The sequence below is a fragment of the Symphalangus syndactylus genome, chromosome 5 (genome assembly GCF_028878055.3).
Source record: "Symphalangus syndactylus isolate Jambi chromosome 5, NHGRI_mSymSyn1-v2.1_pri, whole genome shotgun sequence".
NCBI classification, from domain to species: domain Eukaryota; kingdom Metazoa; phylum Chordata; class Mammalia; order Primates; family Hylobatidae; genus Symphalangus; species Symphalangus syndactylus.
This window is the reverse complement of record NC_072427.2, coordinates 42,906,868-42,932,551: the sequence shown is the minus strand read 5'-3', so window position 1 is coordinate 42,932,551 and position 25,684 is coordinate 42,906,868. Positions and strand designations below refer to the sequence as shown.

The 25,684-nt window shown below is 46.8% G+C and overlaps 1 protein-coding gene across 3 annotated transcripts in view; it reads right to left on the bottom strand.

Moving 5' to 3' along the window:
- Positions 1-734: 734 nt before the first annotated feature.
- CA12 (carbonic anhydrase 12) overlaps positions 735-25,684 on the bottom strand; it is a 67,352-nt gene continuing 42,402 nt past the window's right edge. Inside the window, exons 5-11 of one of the 3 annotated variants that reach the window (XM_055278223.2) lie at positions 18,596-18,691; positions 17,317-17,380; positions 16,884-17,041; positions 15,415-15,541; positions 4,556-4,588; positions 3,591-3,675; positions 2,556-2,801 (exon numbers count right to left, since the gene is read on the bottom strand). In XM_055278223.2, the coding sequence (XP_055134198.2) occupies positions 2,729-2,801; positions 3,591-3,675; positions 4,556-4,588; positions 15,415-15,541; positions 16,884-17,041; positions 17,317-17,380; positions 18,596-18,691 (636 nt within the window). In that variant the 3' untranslated portion in view covers positions 2,556-2,728. Of the gene's footprint in view, positions 2,802-3,590; positions 3,676-4,555; positions 4,589-15,414; positions 15,542-16,883; positions 17,042-17,316; positions 17,381-18,595; positions 18,692-25,684 lie in introns of all 3 variants that reach the window. The other 2 variants (XM_055278222.2, XM_055278224.2) reach the window with 2 other exon arrangements.

Sequence of the window (25,684 nt, the reverse complement as noted above, 5' to 3'; positions counted from 1 at the left end):
AAACATTTTATAATTTCTTGTAGTTATAGTGTGTATCTTCATTATAATCATCCTTTCAATAAATACAGAAGTGCTAAACAGGCCATTATCACAGTGGCCTATGGGCTGAGGCACAGGAACCGAGGGGTGCTGCAGACAGACACCAGTGCTTCTCAAGGGCTGGCCAGGACACCTTCAGAGAGGCTAGTGAAGAGGAGAGGAATGTAGGGTGAACTTGAGATGTGATTCATAGAGTCAATACAGCACACGCTAGAAACAGATACAGAGTTTTTTGTTTTAACTATTTTACCAGGCGATACTAAAGAAACAGAACAAAGAAAGAGATTCAAGATCTCACGAGTGAGAATCCAGGGCCTTCCCCCATGGCCCTGGCCCCAGCCTGTGCCTTGTTTTTGCTATTTCCACCTAGGCATCTGCCATGCAGCAGACTTAGGAGCGTGTGGGCGGCCGCTGAGCCTCACACACCACGGTACTGGCACCCTTCAGGGGCAGCTGGCATCAATGGAATGAGTGCGGATCCGAAGAAAGGTTTCCCCGTTCCAAAGCTGGACCCGCAGGAATCCTGTGAGGATTTGCAAAGACATTGACAGTGCTGGTTCTTGGAGCATCTTTCTGTCTCCTGGGCTTTGTCTGGTCTCAGCCTCGGGGCTGCAAGCCAGGGCTGTGCTGAGCAGGAAGAGGAGAGGAGAAATGCCACTGTCTTGCACCTTCCAGTAAGTCTCCCTTTTCATGAACAGCCCTTGTGCCAGGTACAATGGTCTCTCTGTTCTCTCACAAAACTCATCCACAAAAGATATAGTCTTTTGACAGACTGTCCCACTGCTCTGAAGCCCTTTATGTTCATTTCTGATTGACAATTTTGGACCAAGGCCAAGAGGCCCCCTAATTCATGTTGCTTCGTCATGAGGGTTGTCCTTGTCATCTGATGATGCATGAGTCATGCTAATGGCAAGGCCGGGATGCCACCCCAGGCTTCGAGGCTGTTAGAGGTCTTGAGTGCACACACACACACAAACACACAGAGAGACACACACACATCTGAGCCCCCATTAGGTCACTTGCAACTTTGCCTAGCAAAACAGGCTCCCAAGACATAAGGCTTGCCATCATTGTGAAAAGTTGTGATGGTACAGAAGAATTTTTTTTTTTTTTTTTTTTTTTGAGATGGAGTCTCGCTCTGTCACCCAGGCTGGAGTGCAGTGGCGTGACCTTGGCTCACTGCAACCTCTGCCTCCTGGGTTCAAGTGATTCCAGAAGAGAGAATTCTTAGAGTCAGAGGGAGGAGTAAAAGGAAAAAGATATTTAAAAGCTATGCTTCAAGAGGACATTTCATGCTGTCAAAATGAGATTGTGAATCAGAAAGTTCTCGGGGAACTGCAAGGTGCTCTCAACTAGGGGTCGGTTCCTTCTCATTCATGGCACTGACTCATCTCCACGGGGTTCTCAACCTGCGGGAGGAAAATGGAGGAGTTGCGCCTGTCAGAAACTGTGTGACTCAGGGAAGAATATGGAGTATCTTAGCAGCGTTCCATTATTACTGGCCCTAAAATACATGATGCCAGCCCCTGCACAGATAACCTCCTGCTTTTATAGCTTGAAATATATTTGATCTAAACCACAATTTGACATCCTCAGAGAGAGAGAGAAGTAGGTAAGTCCCCATTCCAGGTTGGCAGTAGGGATCCTGCAGAAGTGGCTGAAATGAAATTTGGCCGAAAGAGATGAAGTTCTACAGTCATTTTGTTTCTGCCTATTTCCTCCAGATTCAAAGGTAGATTGGGTCATCTCAGAACTCACACCTCCTCCAGGACACAGCAACAACACATTTTCAAGGAACAGCCTCATTTGTAAAAATCTGTGGAGTATAAAACATAACTGCTCCACTGACAGGAGTTTGGATTTGGACTTAATATTGTATTGTTCTGTCCTTACGTTATGGCTTGATAAACAGAATGTGATTCTAATTCTGATTCCAAAGTGAGACTCTCCCAGATCATCCATGTCTTCTCATTCTCTCTGTCCCTCTAGCTCTCTCTCCCTTCTCATCCCCACCAAGAAGTGGAACTTGAACCTGCCATTCCCTAAGGTCTGTGCAGTGTCTGTGATCCAAAGGACAGGACTGTGAAAGTGTCCCTATATATCACAATGTATATCTCTTTTCTTTTTCTCTCTACAACTTGATCCTTCCTGTCCCCATTTGTCCCCAAGTTGTAAGGTGCAGATTAAAGGTTTTGTCATAGCAGAAGGAAATCAGAGGGAGATGCCCCGTCTCCAGAGGAAAGAAGTTGAGTTTCCCAAGCAAAACCTAAGCAGAGAGTGCACATTCTTGTCTGAAAGCTTGGAGAAGCAGCAGAATTTCCAGGACAGTTGAAAGCATGCTCTGGCAAAGCCCTGGATGAAAGTGTTTTCCAACCATTAATGGCCCACCAGCATGGCTTGGTTTCTGATCCCAGAATTCAGACCACTTCACAATCTCACACAGATACAGCAAGCAGCTTAGAGTTCCTGCTGCTTGGTCTGAGAGTGCATCCCATCCATGGATCGGATGGCTCTGGGGTGGCCATGGTCTCAAGACAAGGAGGCACCTAGCAGAGGATCCCTGAGGCCTGGCATGTTTGCAGATTGAGCTACAGAGAACACCTTGAGGTGTCGCAACTGTCCAGAGAGCCGAAGTGTGTAGGGTCCAAAGCAAGGTCCTTCCTGGATGTGCCCGGGAGCTCCGGGGACCTCAAGCATGGGCCTCAGTCTCCATCTTGGTGGCTGGCTTGTAAATGACTCCCTTGTCATCACCTTTTTTGACACTAGAACAAAAAGAACACATACGTCTTGTTAGAGAGGAGAGCGAGCGAGCCAGAGAGCAGCCTGACTCAGTTATGGAATGATGCCGTTTTTAAAAGTTGGATTCCTCTCTTTGGGACCTTTCCCCAGTTCTGTTGGTCTTGGGAGGGAATGCCACCACATAAAGCTTTAACAAAAACAGAACTTGTTCGTTTTCCAACTGTTCTCTTTCACACCTAACAATAGTAGACCTATATTTTGAAAGAGGTCTCGTTGTCACCCCCCTCTTCAAACCTCTGATTCCATAACAGGGTTCCCAGAAACCTTTTTATTTTTCATACCCCCCAAATAAATTAGGTTTTAGGAAAAGCCAAATGTGACAACAAAAACATGGACAAAGGGCATGAAGAGTTAATGTGAGTGAGAGATCAGGTTTTCCTTCATCTTTCTTTTTGAATTCTTAGACCAAAAAGCATATGTAAAGATCTTGATAAGAAGACAGCCTTGCTGCTTCACTTTAGGCACAAGCCCCAAGTCAAGAGTCTCATCCAAGGCCGTGCAATAGCAGCAAGCAAGGCACACATGCTTCGAAATCTGAGCACAGTGACCCTTGAACCCCTTGAATGACCAGGGTCACATGTGTGTCTCATGCAAAGGAGGCCAGGCCATGGGTGCTTTGGGGACAGCACTCCTAGAGTAAGTGGTTTTCCAGGTGACTGAGGCTCTTCATGCCACAAAGCTGCCTTCCCAGGCAGACTAATCATCATGGACACATAGCTGCCCATTCCCATTTTGGACCCAAACCAGCTCACCTCTTCCTTCTGAAAAGCCAAATGGACCCCGCCACCACAATACAGATGCCAAGAACGCCAGCCAGGGCCAGTGAGAGGATGATGCCTGGTGAAGAGGTAGAGGGCACACATTACACACCTTCCTTCCCCTCCATCTTAGCCCATGGCCCCTGGGGTGTGAAATCACGGCCCAGCTGCATAATCATCCACAGAAAGGAATAATTTCCCCATCCCTGTTCTCAGATTCTGGTCTTTGGCTTAGTGGGACTGGCTGGAGTATTTTGAGGGGACCATTTGCAAATTCTAGTGGTTTTCCAGCAGAGGCTCTCAAACTTGCACAAGGGTCGTCTGAAGAGCTTGTTTAAAATGTAGGGTTTTTTTTTTTTTTTTTTTAGCCCAATCCCCAGAGATTCAAATTCAATCTGTTTGGTGCAGGGCCCAGGAATCTGCATTTTACCAAATACTTGCAGCTGATACTGATGCACATGGTCCAAGAACCACACTTTGATAAGCCCTGGGCTACACAAATAAGAACTTACTCTGTCTTTGCCTGCTGGATTTAAAGCCCGTTGGCTGTCTCTATCGGTTTTGCCCCCAACTTCCATTGCACAGTCCTAAGCAGTCCCAGATGACCAGTAGTCCATTGCCAAGGTCATGCGGCCTGTCAGCTGACCTCCACACTGGGCTCTGGCATGTTTTCAGCAACAGCCTCCCACCATGACCAAAAGAAAGTCTTAGATAGGTTCTTCGAATACACACATGCTGTAGAGTGATTGGATCTTTCATTAGAGGAACATTTGATTGGCAGTTCATCTTTGAATCACAGAGCGACTTGAGGGTAAGACCCACAGCAAGGAGAGGGCCAGGAGCCAGAGCAATAGTACAGAGAAGCAGAGAGGACGGGCTGGATCACAGACCCCGATCACACCAAGAATCACAGTGATCACCCAGCTGCAGCATGCACGGCCGGCTGCCCAGCCACATACCCAGACTCAGTCCTGCCGCAGTACAGACTTGCACTTAAAAGGGGAGAGGAAAAGACGAGGTTACTCTAGAGTCAAACCACACTGGATTTGAGCAGCGTGTTGAGAGACGCTCTACCTTTTGTTTGGTCTTAGGCAGACAGACCTCTAGTGGTGTCCACCCTTGGCTCAGGGATTGCCTGATGAAGTACAGGAAATTGCCCATCTAGGGAATTCATACTGCAATCCCTCCTTCCGATGCTCCTTTTTTTTTTTTTTTTTTTTTTTGAGATGGAGTCTCGCTCTGCCGCCCAGGCTGGTGTGCAGTGGTGCAATCTTGGCTCACTTCAACCTCCGCCTCCCGGGTTCAAGCAATTCTCTGCCTCAGTCTCCCGAGTAGCTAGGATTACAGGCACCCCCCACCACGCCCAGCTAATTTTTGGATTTTTAGTAGAGATGGGGTTTCACCATCTTGGCCAGGCTGGTCTTGAACTCCTGACCTCATTATCCACCTGCCTTGGCCTCCCAAAGTTTTGGGATTACAGGCGTGAGCCCCTGCGCCCGGCCGCGATGCTCCTTTATCACAGCAGTTTCCTGGCTAGGACAAGACTTCACTTGAGTTTTCTTTTTTTTTTTTTTTTTTGAGACAGAGTCTCACTCTGTCATACATGCTGGAGTGCAGTGGCACAATCTTGGCTCACTGCAACCTCTACCTCCTGGGTTCAAGCAATTCTCATGCCTCAGCCTCCCGAGCAGCTGGGATTGCAGGCACGCACCACCACGCTTGGCTAATTTTTGTATTTTTAGTAGAGATGGGGTTTTGCCATGTTGGCCAGGCTGGTCTCGAACTCCTGACCTCAAATGATCCACCTGCCTCGGCCTCCCAAACTATGGGGATTACAGGTGTGAGCCACCGCACCCAGCCAAGATTTCAGTTTTTAATACAATATGGCCAAAGAGGAAAGGTGAAGAAAGGTAGGGATCAAAGCCTGCTTGGGCAGGCTCCTGTCCACGTCCCTGCTACCTGCCTCACTTCCTAAGCAAGGAATCCATCACCAGACTTCTCCCCCAGCCCATCAGCTTGTCATCATGGTTTGGTTCTATTTTTGCTTTGTGCCTCCTGGACAAACTCCTTCACCACATCAGCCCCACTTCTCTGCTCCATGGAACCAGGGGATTACGGCTTCAACCGGCAAGTTACTGTTGGGGATAAATAAGGTGAGAGAGAAGTCCTCAGTGTAGCTGAACCCGTGCCCAGCTACCTAAGTCTCACAGTCGGCCTACAAGGCACCTCCTGGGGGGAAAATCACATGAGAATCCATTGTCTTGAGTGAGCAGAGGATCCTAGTCATGAAGTCTCCCCTGAAAACCCCCAGTCTGTTTTTTCCAAGGTTCCCACAGCCATTCCCCATTCTCCTAATCAGGTCCTTTGTCTAAAGAAAGTGTAGATTTACACGTACCCTTCTGTCTGGTGGTTTTCTCATCTCAGTGGAAACTTCTAGCATGTGTGTGTGTTTTGGAGGAAGAAGGGGTATTTGTTCTAACTCACATTGGGAGTCACAGTTGTACAGATGGTGGCCACCCAGCCTGACACAGAAGATCCTGTGCCCATAGAGCCCACAGTGGTGGCTGAGGCCCTGGGAGAGCCCTGGTCAAGTGTAAGATGCCAGAAGGAGGCCAAGGACTCTCCCCTGGGGCCCTTAACAGCCTGGGGAACCAGATCTGAGGCTGCAGGGTTAGGTTTTGCTCACTGCCCCTTCTCCTGTCCTATGGCCCAAGTCTAGCTGATTCCCCAGGAGCCATCGGCCATGTGCTTTTCCTATTGTCTTTTTCTGCAATCTCACATTGAACCTGCAGAACCTCCCTGGTCCAAGGCTGGTCCCTGGGGGTTCCTGGTCTGGCTTCTCCAAGTGGCACCGGGCTGCTGTGAGGGTTAGCAGAGCAGGCAGGGAGAAGAGCTGTCCCTAAGGACAGGGAGGCCTATTCTCCCTGCTCTGCTGGCCACCACCAGCAGCTCATGACCTCCCAAGTGGCAGAGAGTGGCTCCACTGGCCAGACTCCCTGCCCCAGGCCTCTTCGTGTAACCTGAACACAAGGATCAGCCTGTGGCTTGGGGAGGTGCTCAGGACATGAGTCTCTACCTGGAGGGAGCTTCCAGTGTTTGTACAGCACAGGCTCTGTTTCCTGCAGGGCCTGTGGCCTCTGCACAGTGGAACTTGGTATTAGGGTTGGTTGTTTCTTTTTTAAAAGTAACCAGAGACCATGGTCCCTGGAATCTTAAAAAAACAAACATAATAAACCTAGCCGTGGTTTTTCTTCCCAACCCTTTGATGAAATACACTCTCGTTCTTTGTTCCTGAGGCTCCAGATGCTTGTGGTGCCAAACCAGTTCTCGCCACCTGAAGACTATTACTAGGAAGCCTCACCACCTGGCTAAGCCATCCAGGCTAGACGGTTTCTAAAGTCATCTCTTTCACAGTCACCTCAAACATTCTGAGAGCCACACAGGCCCCAGACCACTGAGCAGCCCAGTCTGTGGCTGACGGAGGTACCCTTCATGCCTGGTCTTGGGGAGCTGAGCAAAGTCTATGGACAGCAAGGCCCCAGCAAGGGTGGGGCTTTTCTCAGGGCACATGCCCTGCGTGGTGGCTTCTCTGGAGGGAGAGTCTGGGTTCCCCCCATTATTACGCGGGGTTCCTGTTGGAGGCCCTGTAAGCAACAGCATAGTTGAACCCAGTGCTCTGACCTGGGATCTTTGCTCCTTGATGACCACTTGTCAAGGCCTAAATGGACTCTCCTTGGAAACAGTGAAATGAGACCAAACGGGCATGAAGACAAAGAAAGCCCCAGAGACTGGGACAGATACTTTTCAGCCAAGACTTTGATACAGCAAAACCGAAGCAGCTTGACTGAGCCAACATCATAAGCTGTTAAGGAAGAGGAATGCCAGCAAGGGTGTCGCCTGATAGTTCCACCACCTCAGGAAGCCCAGGGCAGGAAGGTGGTGTTGGAACGCTGTCCCCGCCAATCGAGACAGCACCAACCATCATGGAGGCTCAGCTTCTTTGCAGAAATGGGCTTGAGTCCCATTGGAGGCAGATGCCAAAACCTCTGTTATCTGATGGGAGACAGAAAGTCAGCGAGACTTTCAGGACACAGGGAGAACTGTCAGGGCAACCAGAGAACTACAGCCTGAGTGCAAAGCCAAAGCCTGTTTCCCAGCAGAGCCTCGCCTGGGTGAGAGCCCAGCCTCTAGGACGCTGTAGAGAACAGGCATCAAAGATGGTACAGGGAGGGGCAGAACTAGAGAAATTCACTTTCAGGTTAAAGAAATGGTTTGTTTCTGAATAGGAAAGAAGGCAGGCAATTCCCATGGAAGAACAATGGGACAGACAGTAGAAATGGAGACAGGCTAGGTCACAGAGATGGCCCACGAGAGGCATCGAGTGACAGCCCGACAGAAGGAGCTCTCGGGCTGGCTGGTAAGAGGGTGCACACCATGAGGATGTGGGAGAGCTGCCTGTTCACAAAGTGCTCGGGCGTGAGTCAGGGCGAGCAGAGAGACGGCAGTGTGACATACACAAGGAAACCACACAGATATAGAAGAACTCGATGGTCACACACCTTGCCCAGGAAGGTACAGACACCCAGAGAAGGTCGGTGAGCTGCTTGCCACAAGGGCCTTGCTACCTGTTCTGGCGGGCCCAGGAGCTGCATCTTCCACCGGCATCTTGCTGGACCGAGGGATGCTGGTTAAGGGCTTTTGAGGTCTTCTGAAGCCTCAAGCATAAACACAGAAAAGTCCAGCACGAGGAACAAACACCTCGCTTTCACATCTGGAGGTTCCTGGAACAACAGTCTAGTACTTTCTAGCTCTATTTACAATTCTGTTTAACTGTGGACTATAATCCTTTTCAAGTATTATTTTAAAGTACGCACTGTTTACATAGATGGCATGTTACGTAGTGAAATCCTTAGCCATCTCCAGCCTTGTAAAAGAGGTCAGAGAGTTTAGATTTATCAGGGGTTTGATAGTTTAAATACACAAAATCTGTTTTAGGAAGGTAAAAACCCCCATTATTACACCTAATAAAAAATCAGAGTCAAGAAACTGCAATGCCAGTGCTATCTTCAGATGAGGCTTTGCTAAGACAAGGAAGAAGCCCTCACCGCAGAGTGGAGCCATCTTCAAAGGACATATTTAACTGCGGAGTTTTCCTTATGAACACTATGCAACCCAAAACAAGAATTTCCACAAAGAAATCTGCGAACAAGATAGTACCAGATTACATGGGGGAACTGGTTTTATACAGCCATGATGGGACTGAGGGCTTTGCCTGTAGATTGCAGGAATGCAGGCCCTGCAGACAGCACGTTGCTCTGCAGGGCCTAAATCCCAGAGCCTCAGGGGTAGGTTAAAATGCTGGCACTGGGTGCTTGACACTCTAAGCTGTCTTCACTGTCCCTGGGGAAAGAATGGGTGGCGGGACGGGGGCCTTTGATCCCTATCAAGCCAGAGCTACAGAAGGCACAACAGCATCTCTAGGCAACTTCCTCCCAGACCTTCAAAACTGACAGCTAAGTTCTGATCTTTAATCTCTCTTAAACAAATGGGTTGATTTTTAACATTGTTAGCAAATGGAGACCATAGAAAAATAAGACAATAAAACTATAAGGTGACAACTGGCCAGGCTTATGTGTAAATCATTCTGCAGAGAAGACACTGACGAGGGGAGGGAACTGGAGATGGGTTAGGGACGTTCTTTCAACAAGCTTATAATGAGCACCAGGCACCATGCCAGGCATAAAAATGAGTAACACGTCAGTCATCCCTGGCCTTAAGGAGCTTGTAGTATGTGTATAATATATACATATTGTTCTTTTTCTCTTTGTCTTTGCTGTGTGGTAATAATTACTCTATGGTGTATCAAGTAACATAACAGAGATGGAGAAGTGGTTCTGGCTGCACTGAGGGAGATTAAGTCACCTTTAGAGGGATGGGGAGGACTTCCAGGAGGATGTGATTAGAGTTGGGTCTTGAAATAATTTTCCAGATGGAGGAGGGAGGGGGCATCCCAGACATCAAGTGTGTGTACTTGAAAGCATCTGCTTTTGGGGGCTGAGGCTAAGAGGGCAGGGATGGGGCTGTGGGGAGATGATGTGGAAGGATCAGCTAGGGCCCCATCACCAAGGGTGGGTCCAGCCGTCTGCCCGGCCCCTTTTCCCATTGTCTTTCCTGAACATAGTCTGCCCTGTGCCACGGGCTGTGTTTATGAGGAAGATGACACCCACCATGGGGTTTTCTGTCCCCCATAGTGCATAACTCAGGCTGTGCTCAGGAAACACGTGGTATGTTAAAGGGACTAGGACCTCACTTCTTAGCACCTTGGACCAATGCTCCTGACTGTTCAGCCTCTGACCCAGGCCAGCAATTGAAGGTGGAAATGATGCTGGCTAATCATTTGGATCCTTTGGGAGAATCGATGATATTCTTCCAGCTAATAGCTTTTATTTATAAATAGAAACGTTAAGAAATACAAGGTCAATAATAACAACACATGCATTCTAGCCTCAAAAAATTAGATAATTAGCCATCTTAGCCATGTATGATTTCTTTCTCCCTCCTTTTAAGGTTTCATAAAATTGCCCAGGTCTAGGCTTAAGCAGATCCTAATTGCACGACTATAGATTTGCCCTTGCGGTTGGCTGCCTGGCACCCTCGTCTGAGTGTGCCTTAGCTGGCTCTGGTGGGTGACATGCGGTTGCTCAGAGCAAGCCCACTAATGATATGATTATAGAAACTTCTTGGCTTCCTTTTGTCCCTCAAGTTTCCGTGGCCCTGATGTGTTGAGCACAGGGCTAGATGGTGTTAGCATTTCTGTCTGATGGGCTCTTGCTTTATTACCCAGCATCTGGGCCCAGTGTTGGTGCCACTGGCTAGGAGGAGGTGAACTCAGAGCAACCAAGAACCAGGCCAAAGCCCTAAGCCTGAGCCCCTGTGATGTCCCCTTGCCTCTGCTGTCTTTCCCCTTTCCCGCTAAGAGCACCTGACTTGAAACCTGAACTGGCCCCAGGACGTGTCCCCTCCCAGGGGCCCACCTTGAGGACAACGAGTCTTGCTTTCTCCTTCAGCTCAAATCTCCCATCTGCCACTTGGAAGAGGCACTTTTTTTGTTTTTTGAGACGGAGTATCACTCTGTCGCCTAGGCTGGAGTGCAGTGGTGCGATCTTGGCTCACTGCAACCTCTGCCTTCTGGGTTCAGGTGATTCTCCTGCCTCAGCCTCCACAGTAGATGGGACTACAGGCATATATCACCATGCCTGGCTGATTTTTTTTTTTTTTTTTTTTTTTTTAAGTAGAGAGGGGGTTTCACCATGTTGGCCAGGCTAGTCTCGAACTCCCGACCTCGGGTGATCCATCTGCCTTGGCCTCCCAAAGTGCTGGGATTACAGGCATGTGCCGCACCCGGCCAATGGAAGAGGCACTTTTTAAGAATGGAAAAAAGTGCCTGGCATGACTTTCACTTTTCCATAAAGAGTGGACGGCTTAACTGAAGGCAACAAGAAACATAACAAACAAGAGAGAAAAACTCATACAAAAGGGAGGGAGAAAGAATAAAGGGGGGATCCTGAAGAAGTTGCTACTTCAGAGGCATCTGCGCCCCGATAAAGGATTTGTACACTCCTAAGGATGCACAGTTCTCTCTCATGCCACGTCTCTTGGTCTTACCCATCATATAAAAAGAATCTATACTTGAATTCTAAAGGAAGATGGGGAACAAGGTCTCTCTTGGGTTGATTCATTCTGCCTCAGTAACTTCTGCCTTACTGTTTCAGGGATAACCATCATCACACTGAAATGTCCATGCCATAAAAGAATGAAGACCAGGGCATGTGATATAAAACTCCAGACTCCTATGACATGAGTGAAAACAATGAGTTCTGGGCCGCAGAAACCCCAGGGCACTGGTTTTCCATCAGGGGAAACCTTGCCCCTCCTCCAATGTCTGGAAACACTTTTGGCTGTTACAACTGGGGAGGGGCAACTGGCATGTACTGGGTAGAGACCAATGGTGCTGCCAATGCTACAACACACAGGACACCCCCCACTGTAAGAATTATCCTGCCCAAGTTGTCAGTAGTACCAAGGTTGAGAAACTCTGCCCCCAGGCTAAGGTGTAGCTGGACTGTAAACCTCTTAAGGACAGAAACCAGGTCTTGTACCCCTTTTCTAAGCACAGTCGAGGAAAATAGCAGGGTTAAGTTAAATGATTCAGTCCCAATTGTCCCATCCTAGCTAAACTTCAGGTCCTTTCCCAAAGTCCATGTACTTTCCTGGGGAATTTTTTTATTTTTAAATTTTAATTATTTAAGAGACAGGGTCTCACTCTGTCACCCAAGCTGGAGTGCAGTGGTGTGATCATGGCTCACTGCAGCCTCAAACTGTTGGGCTAATGCGATCCTCCCGCCTCAGCCTCCCAAAGTGCTGGGATTACAAGCATGAGCCACCACACCCGGCCATCCTAGACGATTTTTTAAACATCACTTTTCTCCTGGCAGAATTTTCTGACTCTATAGTTCTTGTTAACTTCCAGAGAAAGCCCTGAGTAAGCGACACCCTAATTACAAACATGCCTTCAGTGGATGAGGCTACAATTTGAGTCCAAACTGCTCAAGGTTCACACTGACAAAGTCTCACACCATAAACCTGAAACATCATGTTACAGTCTGAGGCCCGCTCCGAGCTGGGTGAGAGAAGCCTCGTGAATGCAGCACCCTGGGCAGATGAGGTTGGGGCCTTCACCCCTTTGGGGCTGCCTCCTCACTGCTCCTTGGGTAGCAGCCCCGCTTGCTGCCTGTGCCTTTGGGAATCGAGAGGGAGCGGAGAATTCTGGCCAAGCTTCTATAATCAGCCTCCAAATGGACAGGTTTGCCTTGGACTGCCACAGAGTCTCACTCAGAGGAGAAAGCTGGTCCCAGCCTGGGCTTGTGGAAGCACCAGCTCTGGGCAAGCCACGCACGAAGAGCAGTGGCAACACTGCGTTTGGGCTTTGATCTTGATGTCCTAAGCCAGGAGTTGGTCTCCAGACTTCTGCTTAGAGGCCCCTCAAGCTCCCCTATCCAGACTGGGAGAATCTACTGAAGCGCTTGGCTACAAATCTGCCTACACTGCCCCACTACAAGCAGCTGCTTAGACACAAGCCGGTCTAAGAAGATGGCTAATTATCCCCAATACCACAGTCCATCGTTACAAGCGGGGGTTACTTTTGGATGTCAGAGTCAAGTTCCTGCCCGGTTTCTTCTGATCCTCTGTAACTGCCCTCAAACACTGTCCCTGCAATGTAAAGTCAGGATTGGCAGTTGTTAGTGTCCACTTAACCATCACAACATATTAGCATCAAAAGGACATGAGATCACCTAATCCAACCTGGCTTTTTTTTTTTTTTTTTTTTTTTTAGACAGAGTCTCACTCTGTCACCCAGGCTGGAGTGCAGTGGCATGATCTTGGCTCACTGCAACCTTCACCTCCCGGGTTCAAGCGATTCTCCTGCCTCAGCCTCCTGAGTAGCTGGGATTATCTGGCATTTTGTGGCTGAGGAAACCAAGGCCAAAGAAGGGACACGATTTGTCCACAGCATGCAGCCAGGAGGAAACAAAGCCAGGCCTTGAACCTAGGCCTCCTGACTGTAAGGAGAATATGTGCCACCCCTTCCATGGGTGTGCATAGCTGAGCTCAGAGAACAGAGCCGGCAGTGGGGTCCTGGGATCGCGAGCAAAATTCTACCTGATCTACGTGGGCAAAGTTCCTAATCTCCTGGCAGAGTTTTTATGTTTTTGGTTTTAAGAGTTGAAGTGGTTCTATTTAACCCTCGGATACTACATTCTCCACTTAGAAGCATGAGAAAAGACAGCGTTGTATCCATAACAGATACACAGGGATAATTCCATGCACTCAGTTCGTTTCCTAGAAAAGAAACTGTTATCATCACATGGATTTTGAATTTTCAGGAAGGCTATTGTTCACAGATTCTGTTTTCCAACTGAGAAACTGAGGAAAGAGGGAAATGATCTTAACTAGTGGTACCTGGAGAGGAGAAAACACAAAAGACAAATTCTTGGGCAGTTCTTCATGAAAAGACAGAGAATGACATAATCCTGTCCATAAGGATGGGTCAGTTTCTAAAGCTTCCTGGAAAGGGCCTTCAAATAGTCTCCATATGTTCAACTAAGTTTAGGAGGTGATAGTTATAACCTCATATAATAAGAAAGGAACCCAAAAAAGTGCACCAGGTGAGACGAGGAGAGCAGATTCTGACAAGTGGGTTAATGGGTTATCTTTTTTATTTTTTTGAGATGGAGTCTCGCCCTGTTGCCCAGGCTAGAGTGCAGTGGTGTGATCTTGGCTCACTGCAACCTCTGCCTCCTGGGTTCAAGCGATTCTCCTGCCTCAGCCTCCCGAGTAGCTAGGATTACAGGCACGTGCCACCATGCCTGGCTAATTTTTGTATTTTTAGTAGAGACGGGGTTTCACTATGTTGGTCAGCCTGGACTTGAACTCCTGACCTCAGGTGAGCCGCTCGCCTTGGCCTCCCAAAGTGCTGGGATTGCAGGTGAGAACGGATTATCTTTAAATATGAACACCTGGGCCGGGCGCGGTGGCTCACGCTTGTAATCCCAGCACTTTGGGAGGCCGAGGCGGGAGGATCACAAGGTCAGGAGATCGAGACCACGGTGAAACCCCGTCTCTACTAAAAAATACAGAAAATTAGCCGGGCCTGGTGGCGGGCGCCTGTAGTCCCAGCTACTCGGAGAGGCTGAGGCAGGAGAATGGCGTGAACCCGGGACGCGGAGCTTGCAGTGAGCCGAGATTGCGCCACTGCACTCCAGCCTGGGCGAAAGAGCAAGACTCCGTCTCAAAAAAAAAAAAAAAAAAAAAAAAAATATGAACACCTGGCCCGGTTTGGTCCACCCGTGATGCTGGGGATGAAATGGAACTGCACAGACTAGCCATGAAGATTCCCAAGTTGGGAACCAGTCGAGAATCTACAGTAAGAAAGTGAGCTTGAAAGTGAACTCAGAGGTCTGAAGAGGGGTGTGGGCCCCAAAAGTGCTCCCTCACCCCTTTCCCCTGACGCCCAGTTTCCAGCAGTGTTGATGCAGGCACTGAGCAAGGAAAAAGGTTAATGTCCTCCTGGGGAGTTACTGGTTGCAGCTGTAAAAGGGAGAACCAAGCCCTTGTAGCATTAGCAAGAAACCAAGCTATTAAGCTTTGTTCAATTGGGAACTTATGTGCTTGTGCTTATGCAAGCTCCAAGGAGGTTAGACAAAAATGCAGTGCACAAGGGTGCTTCCTTGCCTAACGGGCCCTACTACATTAGACATGGATGTGGGTTACGCTCACTGTTTTACATCTAACATAGGAACATTCCTGCTCGTTTGGTGGTTGTGTGTGTATCACCTGGCCAGGCCTAAGATAGGCTGGCTGCAGCCTTTGATGCCAAGAAAGCCTAGCAAGGGAAGTTAGAAGTCTGATCTCATGGAAAGTGTCCTATCCTGTGTCTTAGAGAAGGGATCATTGTCTGGAACACAGAAGTCCCCAAGGAATTCTCTCTTCTGCATCTGTGCAAGACTCCCAGGCTTAAAGAGGGCTCTGGTCCATGTGCCTGGGGGCCCCGGCTTTTTGCCTCTCTGCAAAGACTCAGTGAAGGGGGACCCCCGTGAGCCCCACACCTAGTCTCACAAGGCACCTGGTTCCCGTGGCAGCCAGGGAGCTCTCAGTCAACTTCTTGAGGGCATCAGTGCCAGAGCCGAATTCACAGAAGAGCCCAATGTCTTGGCACCACAATCCCGCACCGCCTCCCCCCAGCACTGCCTCTCCTCACCTTGGGAGAAGGAGGTGTATACCAGCCTCTCATCGAACTTCTGGACCTGACGGAAGTTGTTGATCATTTCTCTGGGGGAAGGGTCATCCATGTGTGTGCAGTACAGGGCTGTCTCCAAAGCCAGCAGCTGAGGGCAAGAGCAGAAATAGCCTGCAGGCAGAATGACCTCATCCCCTGACCCCCTGGGAAGAGCTAGCTCTCACTTCTTGCACCTGGGAGAAGCCTCTGGAACCAGCTTCTGTGGGGCTGGGTGGAAGATATTAGAAAACAGAGGGAAAGCCAGAGAACTGCTTCCCTCCACAGTGGGTGACAGGGAGCTGGGCAGTGGTGGGTTTGTCTTCCCAGCACCCGAGACTCCAGGGAAGGGCAGTGCTGTTAGTTCCCAATTATACCTGGAATCTGCCCTGCGTGGAGGGAAACCTGGGGTAATGGAGCGCTCCTTAGCCTCCCAGGGAGACTGCGTTCCTCTCATGAACTTAAATTAGAGGCCCAGCTCTCAACCAGAGGGTCGCAGGGCTTGTTCTGATGGTTACATCAGAAGGAATAAAGGAGGGAGTTAAGAGTTTCATAGGTCATCTGATTACGGGTTCCATGGCATTTTCATGCACCTGCATAGATTATATAACCCATTTCCAAGACAGTGTCTGGGGTAGGATGTTGCTGCTTCCCCACGTTTCATCCATCTCTTGGTTCATCACGTCCTCATTCCTGTCCACCCACCTGCTGCCATTTACTAGGTGACTCAGAGCAGAAGCTTATTGTAAAGAGAAGGAGCAGCTGTGAGGCTGCCCTGGCCTCATGAAGCTGGGGTGGGGCTGTGAGCCAGGGTGGAGTGCTGGCCCCAGCCCCGTCTCCTGGGGAGCCATTTCTCTTCTCATGAATTTAGGCTGTGGAGGACAGGTACGAGCAGTGACATGGAACTCAGATGACCTAACTTTGGGTCTCAGCTTTGTCACTAACCCGCGGGTGATCCCACAGACTTCAACTCTTCTCTCCCATCTCCTATCAAATAAGAAGCTTTAGAGGTGATGGCTAAGGATTTTGTTCCCCAGTTTGCACTATATGTTGAGCTTCTTGGGGGCAGGGACCCTCACTTAGTCATGCTGCAATCCCATTTGTTAAATGATTTCATCTAATCCTGTCTTTATTCTGCCCTGTAAAGGAACCAGGCTGTCTCCTGCCTGGGAAGTGAATAACACCCAGCCACTGAAGATATATTAGCAAATGCAGATTTAGAGCTCTTTTTTTAAAAAAGAACTAGGAGACATCTATTCATTTGCCTAGCTTGACTTCTTTTGAAGCTCAGCCTGGAATTTCTGCAGTGCTTTCAGACACCTGTGATATTTGGAGAGGTTTTGAAGAGCTGCCAATGAAACTAAGTGAGGAAATCAAGTCATTGATTGTGATATGGGGGATGATGGGGACTGAGGTGCCGCGTCAACTCTGGCTGAGGCTGGCACGACAGTTACCTGCTCCTGGGAAATTTGCACAGGGTTTCGGAAAACTGTCCAGAGCACAGTGGGGTTGCAAGGGGGTGTGGTCAGGGACCCCCGGTAGCGGTAATATTCGGCGGTCCTCTCCGGAAGCAGCTCTTCAATGTTGAATCCCAGGATGAATGCTTCCTGGCCTAGAGAGACATGTTGCAGAGGTGATAGTGTCAGCCTCCCTCCAAACGGCATAAGTGCAGCTGAACAGAGCGGCTGAGCCTAGAAACATGAACTAGCCCCTTTCAGGGTCATCTAACCCCAGGACCTGGTTGCAACATCGTTCAACAACCTGCTGCTCTTAACCTGGTGAACACAGACAGCACCTGCCCCTTGTGTTTGTTTTTCTTAAAGTCACACAGGGCTGACTACCTCCTTCTCCAGCACAGAGTGAAATGTGCACGCAAGGACCCCTCACCTTTGTACTTTACATGTTGAAGGTGACTGAAGATCTTGTCATAGGACGGATTGAAGGAGCCCATCTGCAACAGAGACAGGGCAGGTTAAACTGGGACAGAACAGGATAGCCTGAGCCAGGACTGACGATTGCTATCAGAAGGGCAAAGCTGTGGGTATGTTGCCACCACTGCCTGAAGGATCCACTTTACTGGACAATTATGATGGATCACTAGGCTCTTGGGAGTTAATGTAATGGTCCTGCCTTCTTGCATCTCAGGATGACCTGTTTTCAGCTTAAGGAGTTGGGCTTGAATGTCCTGGGGCATGGGGTACAGTGTGTGCTCTTGATGATCCAGATATGAGCCTGAAGGCTGTGACTAACATCCATATCACACAGAACTTAAGGAGCTCTGAGTTCACAAAAGCCACGTCAGACAAATAAGCATGTTGGGAAATGAGGTACATACTGCCTCATTAGGAAAAAAAAAACATGCAAGCCAATCAGAAGACATTCCTCTATCTTGGGATAAAAAAAGAATTCATTCCAGAGTCTATATAGAGCAGGGGTGCCCAGCCCCCAGGCTGTGGACCGGTATCGGTCTGTGGCCTGTTAGGAACTGGGCCGCACAGCAGGAGGTGAGCAGCGGGCAAGCAAGCAAGCAAGCATTACAGCCTGAGCTCCGCCCCCTGTCAAATCAGCAGAGGCCTCCCATTCTCATAGGAGCACAAACCCTATTGTGAACTGAGCATGCAAGGGATCTAGGCTGTGCGTTCCTTATGGAATCTAACTAATGCTTGATGATCTGAGGTGGAACAGTTTCATCCCAAAACCATCTCACTCCCTGCTCCATGGTCTGTGGAAAAATTGTCTTCTATGAAACTGGTCCCTGGTGCCCAAAAGGTTGGGGACCACTGATCTAGAGGATGGAGCTTGGATGGCAGGAGTTGTATCAAGAGTTCAGCCATCTGATGGGGCAGATGGAGTTTGATGATCCCTTTCCAGCACAGGCCCTCCCCAACTGGGCAATTCCATGCCTTATGCAACAGGGCTAGATGTTGGGGCCCATTTTTCCAATGGACCAAAGAACATTCCCCACTTCTGCTGCCCAGGCACAGAAAGTGCTGCCTCCGGGCCAAGAGAGAAGGTGCACTACACGGGGATACCCCCTGCTCTGGAGTGGACACAGAGCCAATACAGGAACAGCTGATTATCAACAGGTATGCATGGAACAAAAGGTGGAATCCCAATCTCATCCCTGCTTCAAATTTCACATAAGAACCTTTTAAATATCTCTTACCTCAATGAGAACAGCCAGGACAGCAAGGCCTTCTGACTTGTTGCTGGCAGTGCTGGCGTCAGGATAAAGGTCTGAGTTATAATGGACAATGTGCAGCTGCAGTGGGGGAGAAGCCACCCATTAGGGGATAAGCGACTCATGGGAGCCTGTCGCTTCTGCAGAAGACTTGACTCCAACTGTGAGGACAGAACCCCAGCCCCCTCTGCCCCCCAGACTAGGTTAGGTCTCTCAGATCCTCCCCTTATTTTGCCAAGTATAAGGACATGTGCCCAAGGTGGTCAGGGCACGGCTTGTTTTGATACATTTTAGAGACATAATACATCAATCAGTACGTGCAAGATACACTGGTTTGATCTGCAAGGGCAGGAAAACTCGAATTGGAGGCTTCCAGGACATAGGTAGATTTAACTTTTTTCTGACTGGCAATCGGTTGAGAGTTATGATCAACAGAAAGGAATGGCTGGGTTCCAATAAGGGATTGTAGAGACCAAGATTTTATCATGCAGAGGAAGCCTCCAAGTAGCAGGCTTCAGAGAGAATAGACTGTAAATATTTCTGATCAGACCTAAGGTCTGTGTTGATGTTAATGAACCTGGGCTTTTCCTGAATTCCAAAAGGGAGGAGGGTATAATGGGTCATGTCCAACTCCCTTTTCCCATCATGGCCTGAACTAGTTTTCATCTTAACTTTGGAATGCCCTTGGCCAAGAGGAGGGGTCCATTCAGATGGCAGGGGGGTGGGGTGGGGGGCTTAGAACTTATTTTTGGTTTACACAACCCATGCATTTTTGTTGATTCTTTGTCCTTGAGACTATGACATATTGAGATTTTAACTCTATTTCTTTTCTCTTTTCATTCATCCTTTTCCATCTCATGTGTTTATAAATACAATTGAACATATGTTATTGAATACAGCTTAATTTCCTCATTTTGAACTTTAAGTGGCTCCTTCTAATTTATTTATTTATTATTTATTTATTTATTTATTTTTATTTTTTATTTTATTATTATTATACTTTAAGTTTTAGGGTACATGTGCACAATGTACAGGTTTGTTACATATGTATACATGTGCCATGTTGGTGTGCTACACCCATTAACTCGTCATTTAGCATTAGGTATATCTCCTAATGCTATCCCTCCCCCTTCCCCCCGCCCCACAACAGTCCCCAGAGTATGATATTCCCCTTCCTGTGTCTATGTGTTCTCATTGTTCAATTCCCACCTATGAGTGAGAACATGCGGTGTTTGGTTTTTTGTCCTTGCGATAGTTTACTGAGAATGATGATTTCCAGTTTCATCCATGTCCCTACAAAGGACATGAACTCATCATTTTTTATGGCTGCATAGTATTCCATGGTGTATATGTGCCACATTTTCTTTCTTTTTTTTTTTTTTTTATTATACTTTAGGGTTTTAGGGTACATGTGCACAATGTGCAGGTTTGTTACATATGTATCCATGTGCCATGTTGATTTCCTGCACCCATTAACTCGTCATTTAGCATTAGGTGTATCTCCTAATGCTGTCCCTCCCCCCTCCCCCCACCCCACAACAGTCCCCGGAGCGTGATGTTCCCCTTCCTGGGTCCATGAGTTCTCATTGTTCAATTCCCACCTATGAGTGAGAACATGCGGTGTTTGGTTTTTTGTCCTTGCGATAGTTTACTGAGAATGATGTTTTCCAGTTTCATCCATGTCCCTACAAAGGACACGAACTCATCATTTTTTATGGCTGCATAGTATTCCATGGTGTATATGTGCCACATTTTCTTAATCCAGTCTATCGTTGTTGGACATTTGGGTTGGTTCCAACTCTTTGCTATTGTGAATAGTGCCGCAATAAACATACGTGTGCATGTGTCTTTATAGCAGCATGATTTATAGTCCTTTGGGTATATACCCAGTAATGGGATGGCTGGGTCAAATGGTATTTCTAGTTCGAGATCCCTGAGGAATCGCCACACTGACTTCCACAATGGTTGAACTAGTTTACAGTCCCACCAACAGTGTAAAAGTGTTCCTATTTCTCCACATCCTCTCCAGCACCTGTTGTTTCCTGATTTTTTAATGATGGCCATTCTAACTGGTGTGAGATGGTATCTCACTGTGGTTTTGATTTGCATTTCTCTGATGGCCAGTGATGAGGAGCATTTCTTCATGTGTTTTTTGGCTGCATAAATGTCTTCTTTTGAGAAGTGTCTGTTCATGTCCTCTGCCCACTTTTTGATGGGGTTGTTTGTTTTTTTCTTGTAAATTTGTTTGAGTTCATTGTAGATTCTGGATATTAGCCCTTTGTCAGATGAGTAGGTTGCAAAAATTTTCTCCCATTGTGTAGGTTGCCTGTTCACTCTGATGATAGTTTCTTTTGCTGTGCAGAAGCTCTTTAGTTTAATGAGATCCCATTTGTCGATTTTGGCTTTTGTTGCCATTGCTTTTGATGTTTTAGACATGAAGTCCTTGCCCACGCCTATGTCCTGAATGCTATTGCCTAGGTTTTCTTGTAGGATTTTAATGGTTTTAGGTCTAACATATAAGTCTTTAATCCATCTTGAATTAATTTTTGTATAAGGTGTAAGGAAGGGATCCAGTTGCAGCTTTCTACATATGGCTAGCCAGTTTTCCCAGCACCATTTATTAAATAGGGAATCCTTTCCCCATTTCTTGTTTTTGTCAGGTTTGTCAAAGATCAGATAGTTGTAGCTATGCGGCATCATTTCTGAGGGCTCTGTTCTGTTCCATTGATCTATGTCTCTGTTGTGGTACCAGTACCATGCTGTTTTGGTTACTGTAGCCTTGTAGTATAGTTTAAAGTCAGGTAGCGTGATGCCTCCAGCTTTGTTCTTTTGGCTTAGGATTGACTTGGCAATGCGGGCTCTTTTTTGGTTCCATATGAACTTTAAAGTAGTTTTTTCCAATTCTGTGAAGAAAGTCATTGGTAGCTTGATGGGGATGGCATTGAATGTATAAATTACCTTGGGCAGTATGGCCATTTTCACGATATTGATTCTTCCAACCCATGAGCATGGAATGTTCTTCCATTTGTTTGTATCCTCTTTTATTTCATTGAGCAGTGGTTTGTAGTTCTCCTTGAAGAGGTCCTTCACATCCCTTGTAAGTTGGATTCCTAGGTATTTTATTCTCTTTGAAGCAATTGTGAATGGGAGTTCACTCATGATTTGGCTCTCTGTTTGTCTGTTATTGGTGTACAAGAATGCTTGTGATTTTTGTACATTAATTTTGTATCCTGAGACTTTGCTGAAGTTGCTAATCAGCTTAAGGAGATTTTGGGCTGAGACAATGGGGTTTTCTAGATATACAATCATGTCATCTGCAAACAGGGACAATTTGACTTCCTCTTTTCCTAATTGAATACCCTTTATTTCCTTCTCCTGCCTAATTGCCCTGGCCAGAACTTCCAACACTATGTTGAATAGGAGTGGTGAGAGAGGGCATCCGTGTCTTGTGCCAGTTTTCAGAGGGATGCTTCCAGTTTTTGCCCATTCAGTATGATATTGGCTGTGGGTTTGTTGTAGATAGCTCTTATTATGTTGAGATACGTCCCATCAATACCTAATTTATTGAGAGTTTTTAGCATGAAGGGTTGTTGAATTTTGTCAAAGGCCTTTTCTGCATCTATTGAGATAATCATGTGGTTTTTGTCTTTGGTTCTGTTTATATGCTGGATTACATTTATTGATTTGCGTATGTTGAACCAGCCTTGCATCCCAGGGATGAAGCCCACTTGATCATGGTGGATAAGCTTTTTGATGTGCTGCTGGATTCAGTTTGCCAGTATTTTATTGAGGATTTTTGCATCAATGTTCATCAAGGATATTGGTCTGAAATTCTCTTTTTTGGTTATGTCTCTGCCAGGTTTTGGTATCAGGACGATGCTGGCTTCGTAAAATGTGTTAGGGAGGATTCCCTCTTTTTCTATCGATTGGAATAGTTTCAGAAGGAATGGTACCAGTTCCTCCTTGTACCTCTGGTAGAATTCAGCTGTGAATCCATCAGGTCCTGGACTCTTTTTGGTTGGTAAGCTATTGATTATTGCCACAATTTCAGAACCTGTTATTGGTCTATTCAGAGATTCAACTTCTTCCTGGTTTAGTCTTGGGAGGGTGTATTTGTCGAGGAATTTATCCATTTCTTCTAGATTTTCTAGTTTATTTGCATAGAGGTGTTTGTAGTATTCTCTGATGGTAGATTGTATTTCTGTGGGATCGGTGGTGATATCCCCTTTTTCGTTTTTTATTGCATCTATTTGATTCTTCTCTCTTTTCTTCTTTATTAGTCTTGCTAGCGGTCCATCAATTTTGTTGATCTTTTCAAAAAACCAGCTCCTGGATTCATTAATTTTTTGAAGGGTTTTTTGTGTCTCTATTTCCTTCAGTTCTGCTCTGATTTTAGTTATTTCTAGCCTTCTGCTAGCTTTTGAATGTGTTTGCTCTTGCTTTTCTAGTTCTTTTAATTGTGATGTTATGGTGTCAATTTTGGATCTTTCCTGCTTTCTCTTGTGGGCATTTAGTGCTATAAATTTCCCTCTACACACTGCTTTGAACGTGTCCCAGAGATTCTGGTATGTTGTGTCTTTGTTCTCGTTGGTTTCAAAGAACATCTTTATTTCTGCCTTCATTTCATTATGTACCAATAGTCATTCAGGAGCAGGTTGTTCAGTTTCCATGTAGTTGAGTGGTTTTGACTGAGTTTCTTAATCCTGAGCTCTAGTTTGATTGCACTGTGGTCTGAGAGACAGTTTGTTATAATTTCTGTTCTTTTACATTTGCTGAGAAGAGCTTTACTTCCAACTATGTGGTCAATTTTGGAATAGGTGTGGTGTGGTGCTGAAAAAAATGTATATTCTGTTGATTTGGGGTGGAGAGTTCTGTAGATGTCTATTAGGTCCACTTTATGTAGAGCTGAGTTCAATTCCTGGATATCCTTGTTAACTTTCTGTCTCGTTGATCTGTCTAATGCTGACAGTGGGGTGTTAAAATCTCCCATTATTATTGTGTGGGAGTTTAAGTCCCTTTGTAGGTCACTCAGGACTTGCTTTATGAATATGGGTGCTCCTGTGTTGGGTGCATATATATTTAGGATAGTTAGCTCTTCTTGTTGAATTGATCCCTTTACCATTATGTAATGGCCTTCTTTGTCTCTTTTGATCTTTGTTGGTTTAAAGTCTATTTTATCAGAGACTAGGATTGCAACCCCTGCCTTTTTTTGTTTTCCAGTTGCTTGATAGATCTTCCTCCATCCCTTTATTTTGAGTCTATGTGTGTCTCTGCACGTGAGATGGGTTTCCTGAATACAGCACACTGATGGGTCCTGACTCCTTATCCAGTTTGCCAGTCTGTGTCTTTTGATTGGAGCATTTAGCCCATTTACATTTAACGTGAATATTGTTATGTGTGAATCTGATCCTGTCATTATGATGTTAGTTGGTTATTTTGCTCGTTAGTTGCTATAGTTTCTTCCTAGCTTCGATGGTCTTTACAATTTGGCATGTTTTTGCAGGGGCTGGTACCGGTTGTTCCTTTCCATGTTTAGTGCTTCCTTCAGGAGCTCTTTTAGGGCAGGCCTGGTGGTGACAAAATCACTCAGCGTTTGCTTGTCTGTAAAGTATTTTATTTCTCCTTCACTTATGAAGCTTAGTTTGGCGGGATAGGAAATTCTGGGTTGAAAATTCTTTTCTTTAAGAATGTTGAATATCGGCCCCCACTCTCTTCTGGCTTGTAGAGTTTCTGCTGAGAGATCAGCTGTTAGTCTGATGGGCTTCCCTTTGTGGGTAATCCGACCTTTCTCTCTGGCTGCTCTTAACATTTTTTCCTTCATTTCAACTTTGGTGAATCTGACAATTATGTGTCTTGGAGTTGCCCTTCTCGAGGAGTATCTTTGTGGCGTTCTCTGTATTTCCTGAATCTGAATGCTGGCCTGCCTTGCTAGATTGGGGAAGTTCTCCTGGATAATATCTTGCAGAGTGTTTTCCAACTTGGTTCCATTCTCCCCATCATTTTCAGGTACACCAATCAGACGTAGGTTTGGTCTTTTCACATAGTCCCAAATTTCTTGGAGGCTTTGTTCATTTCTTTTTATTCTTTTTTCTCTAAACTTCCCTTCTCTCTTCATTTCATTCATTTCATCTTCTATCAGCGATACCCTTTCTTCCAGTTGATCGCATCTGCTACTGAGGCTTCTGCATTCTTCACGTAGTTCTCGAAACTTGACTTTCAGCTCCATCATCTCCTTTAAGCCCTTCTCTCCATTGGTTATTCTAGTTATCCATTCTTCTAATTTTTTTTCAAAGTTTTTAACTTCTTTGCTATTGTTTTGAATTTCCTCTCGTAGCTCAGAGTAGTGTGATCGTCTGAAGCCTTCTTCTCTCAACTCTTCAAAGTCATCCTCCATCCAGCTTTGTTCCGTTGCTGGTGAGGAACTGCGTTCCTTTGGAGGAGGAGAGGTGCTCTGTTTTTTAGAGTTTCCAGTTTTTTTGGTCTGTTTTTTCCCCATCTTTGTAGTTTTGTCTACTTTTTGTCTTCGATGATGGTGATGTACAGATGGGTTTTTGGTGTGGATGTCCTTTCTGTTTGTTAATTTTCCTTCTACCAGACAAGACCCTCAGCTGCAGGTCTGTTGGAGTTTACTAGAGGTCCACTCCAGACCCTGTTTGGCTGGGTGTCAGCACCGGTGGCTGCAGAACAGTGGATTTTCGTGAGACCACAAATTCAGCTGTCTGATAGTTCCTCTGAAAGTTTTGTCTCAGAGGAGTACCCGGTTGAATGAGGTGTCAGTCTGTCCCTACTGGGGGGGTGCCTCCCAGTTAGGCTGCTCAGGGGTGAGGGACCCACTTTAGGAGGCAGTCTGTCCGTTCTCAGATCTCCAGCTGCGTGCTGGGAGAACCACTACTCTCTTCAAAGCTGTCAGTCAGACAGGGACATTTAAGGCTGTGGAGGTTCTCGCTGAGTTTTCGGTTGTCTGTGCCCTGCCCCCAGAGGTGGAGCCTACAGAGGCAGGCAGGCCTCCTTGAGCTGTGGTGGGCTCCACCCAGTTCGAGCTTCCTGGCTGCTTTGTTTACCTAAGCAAGCCTG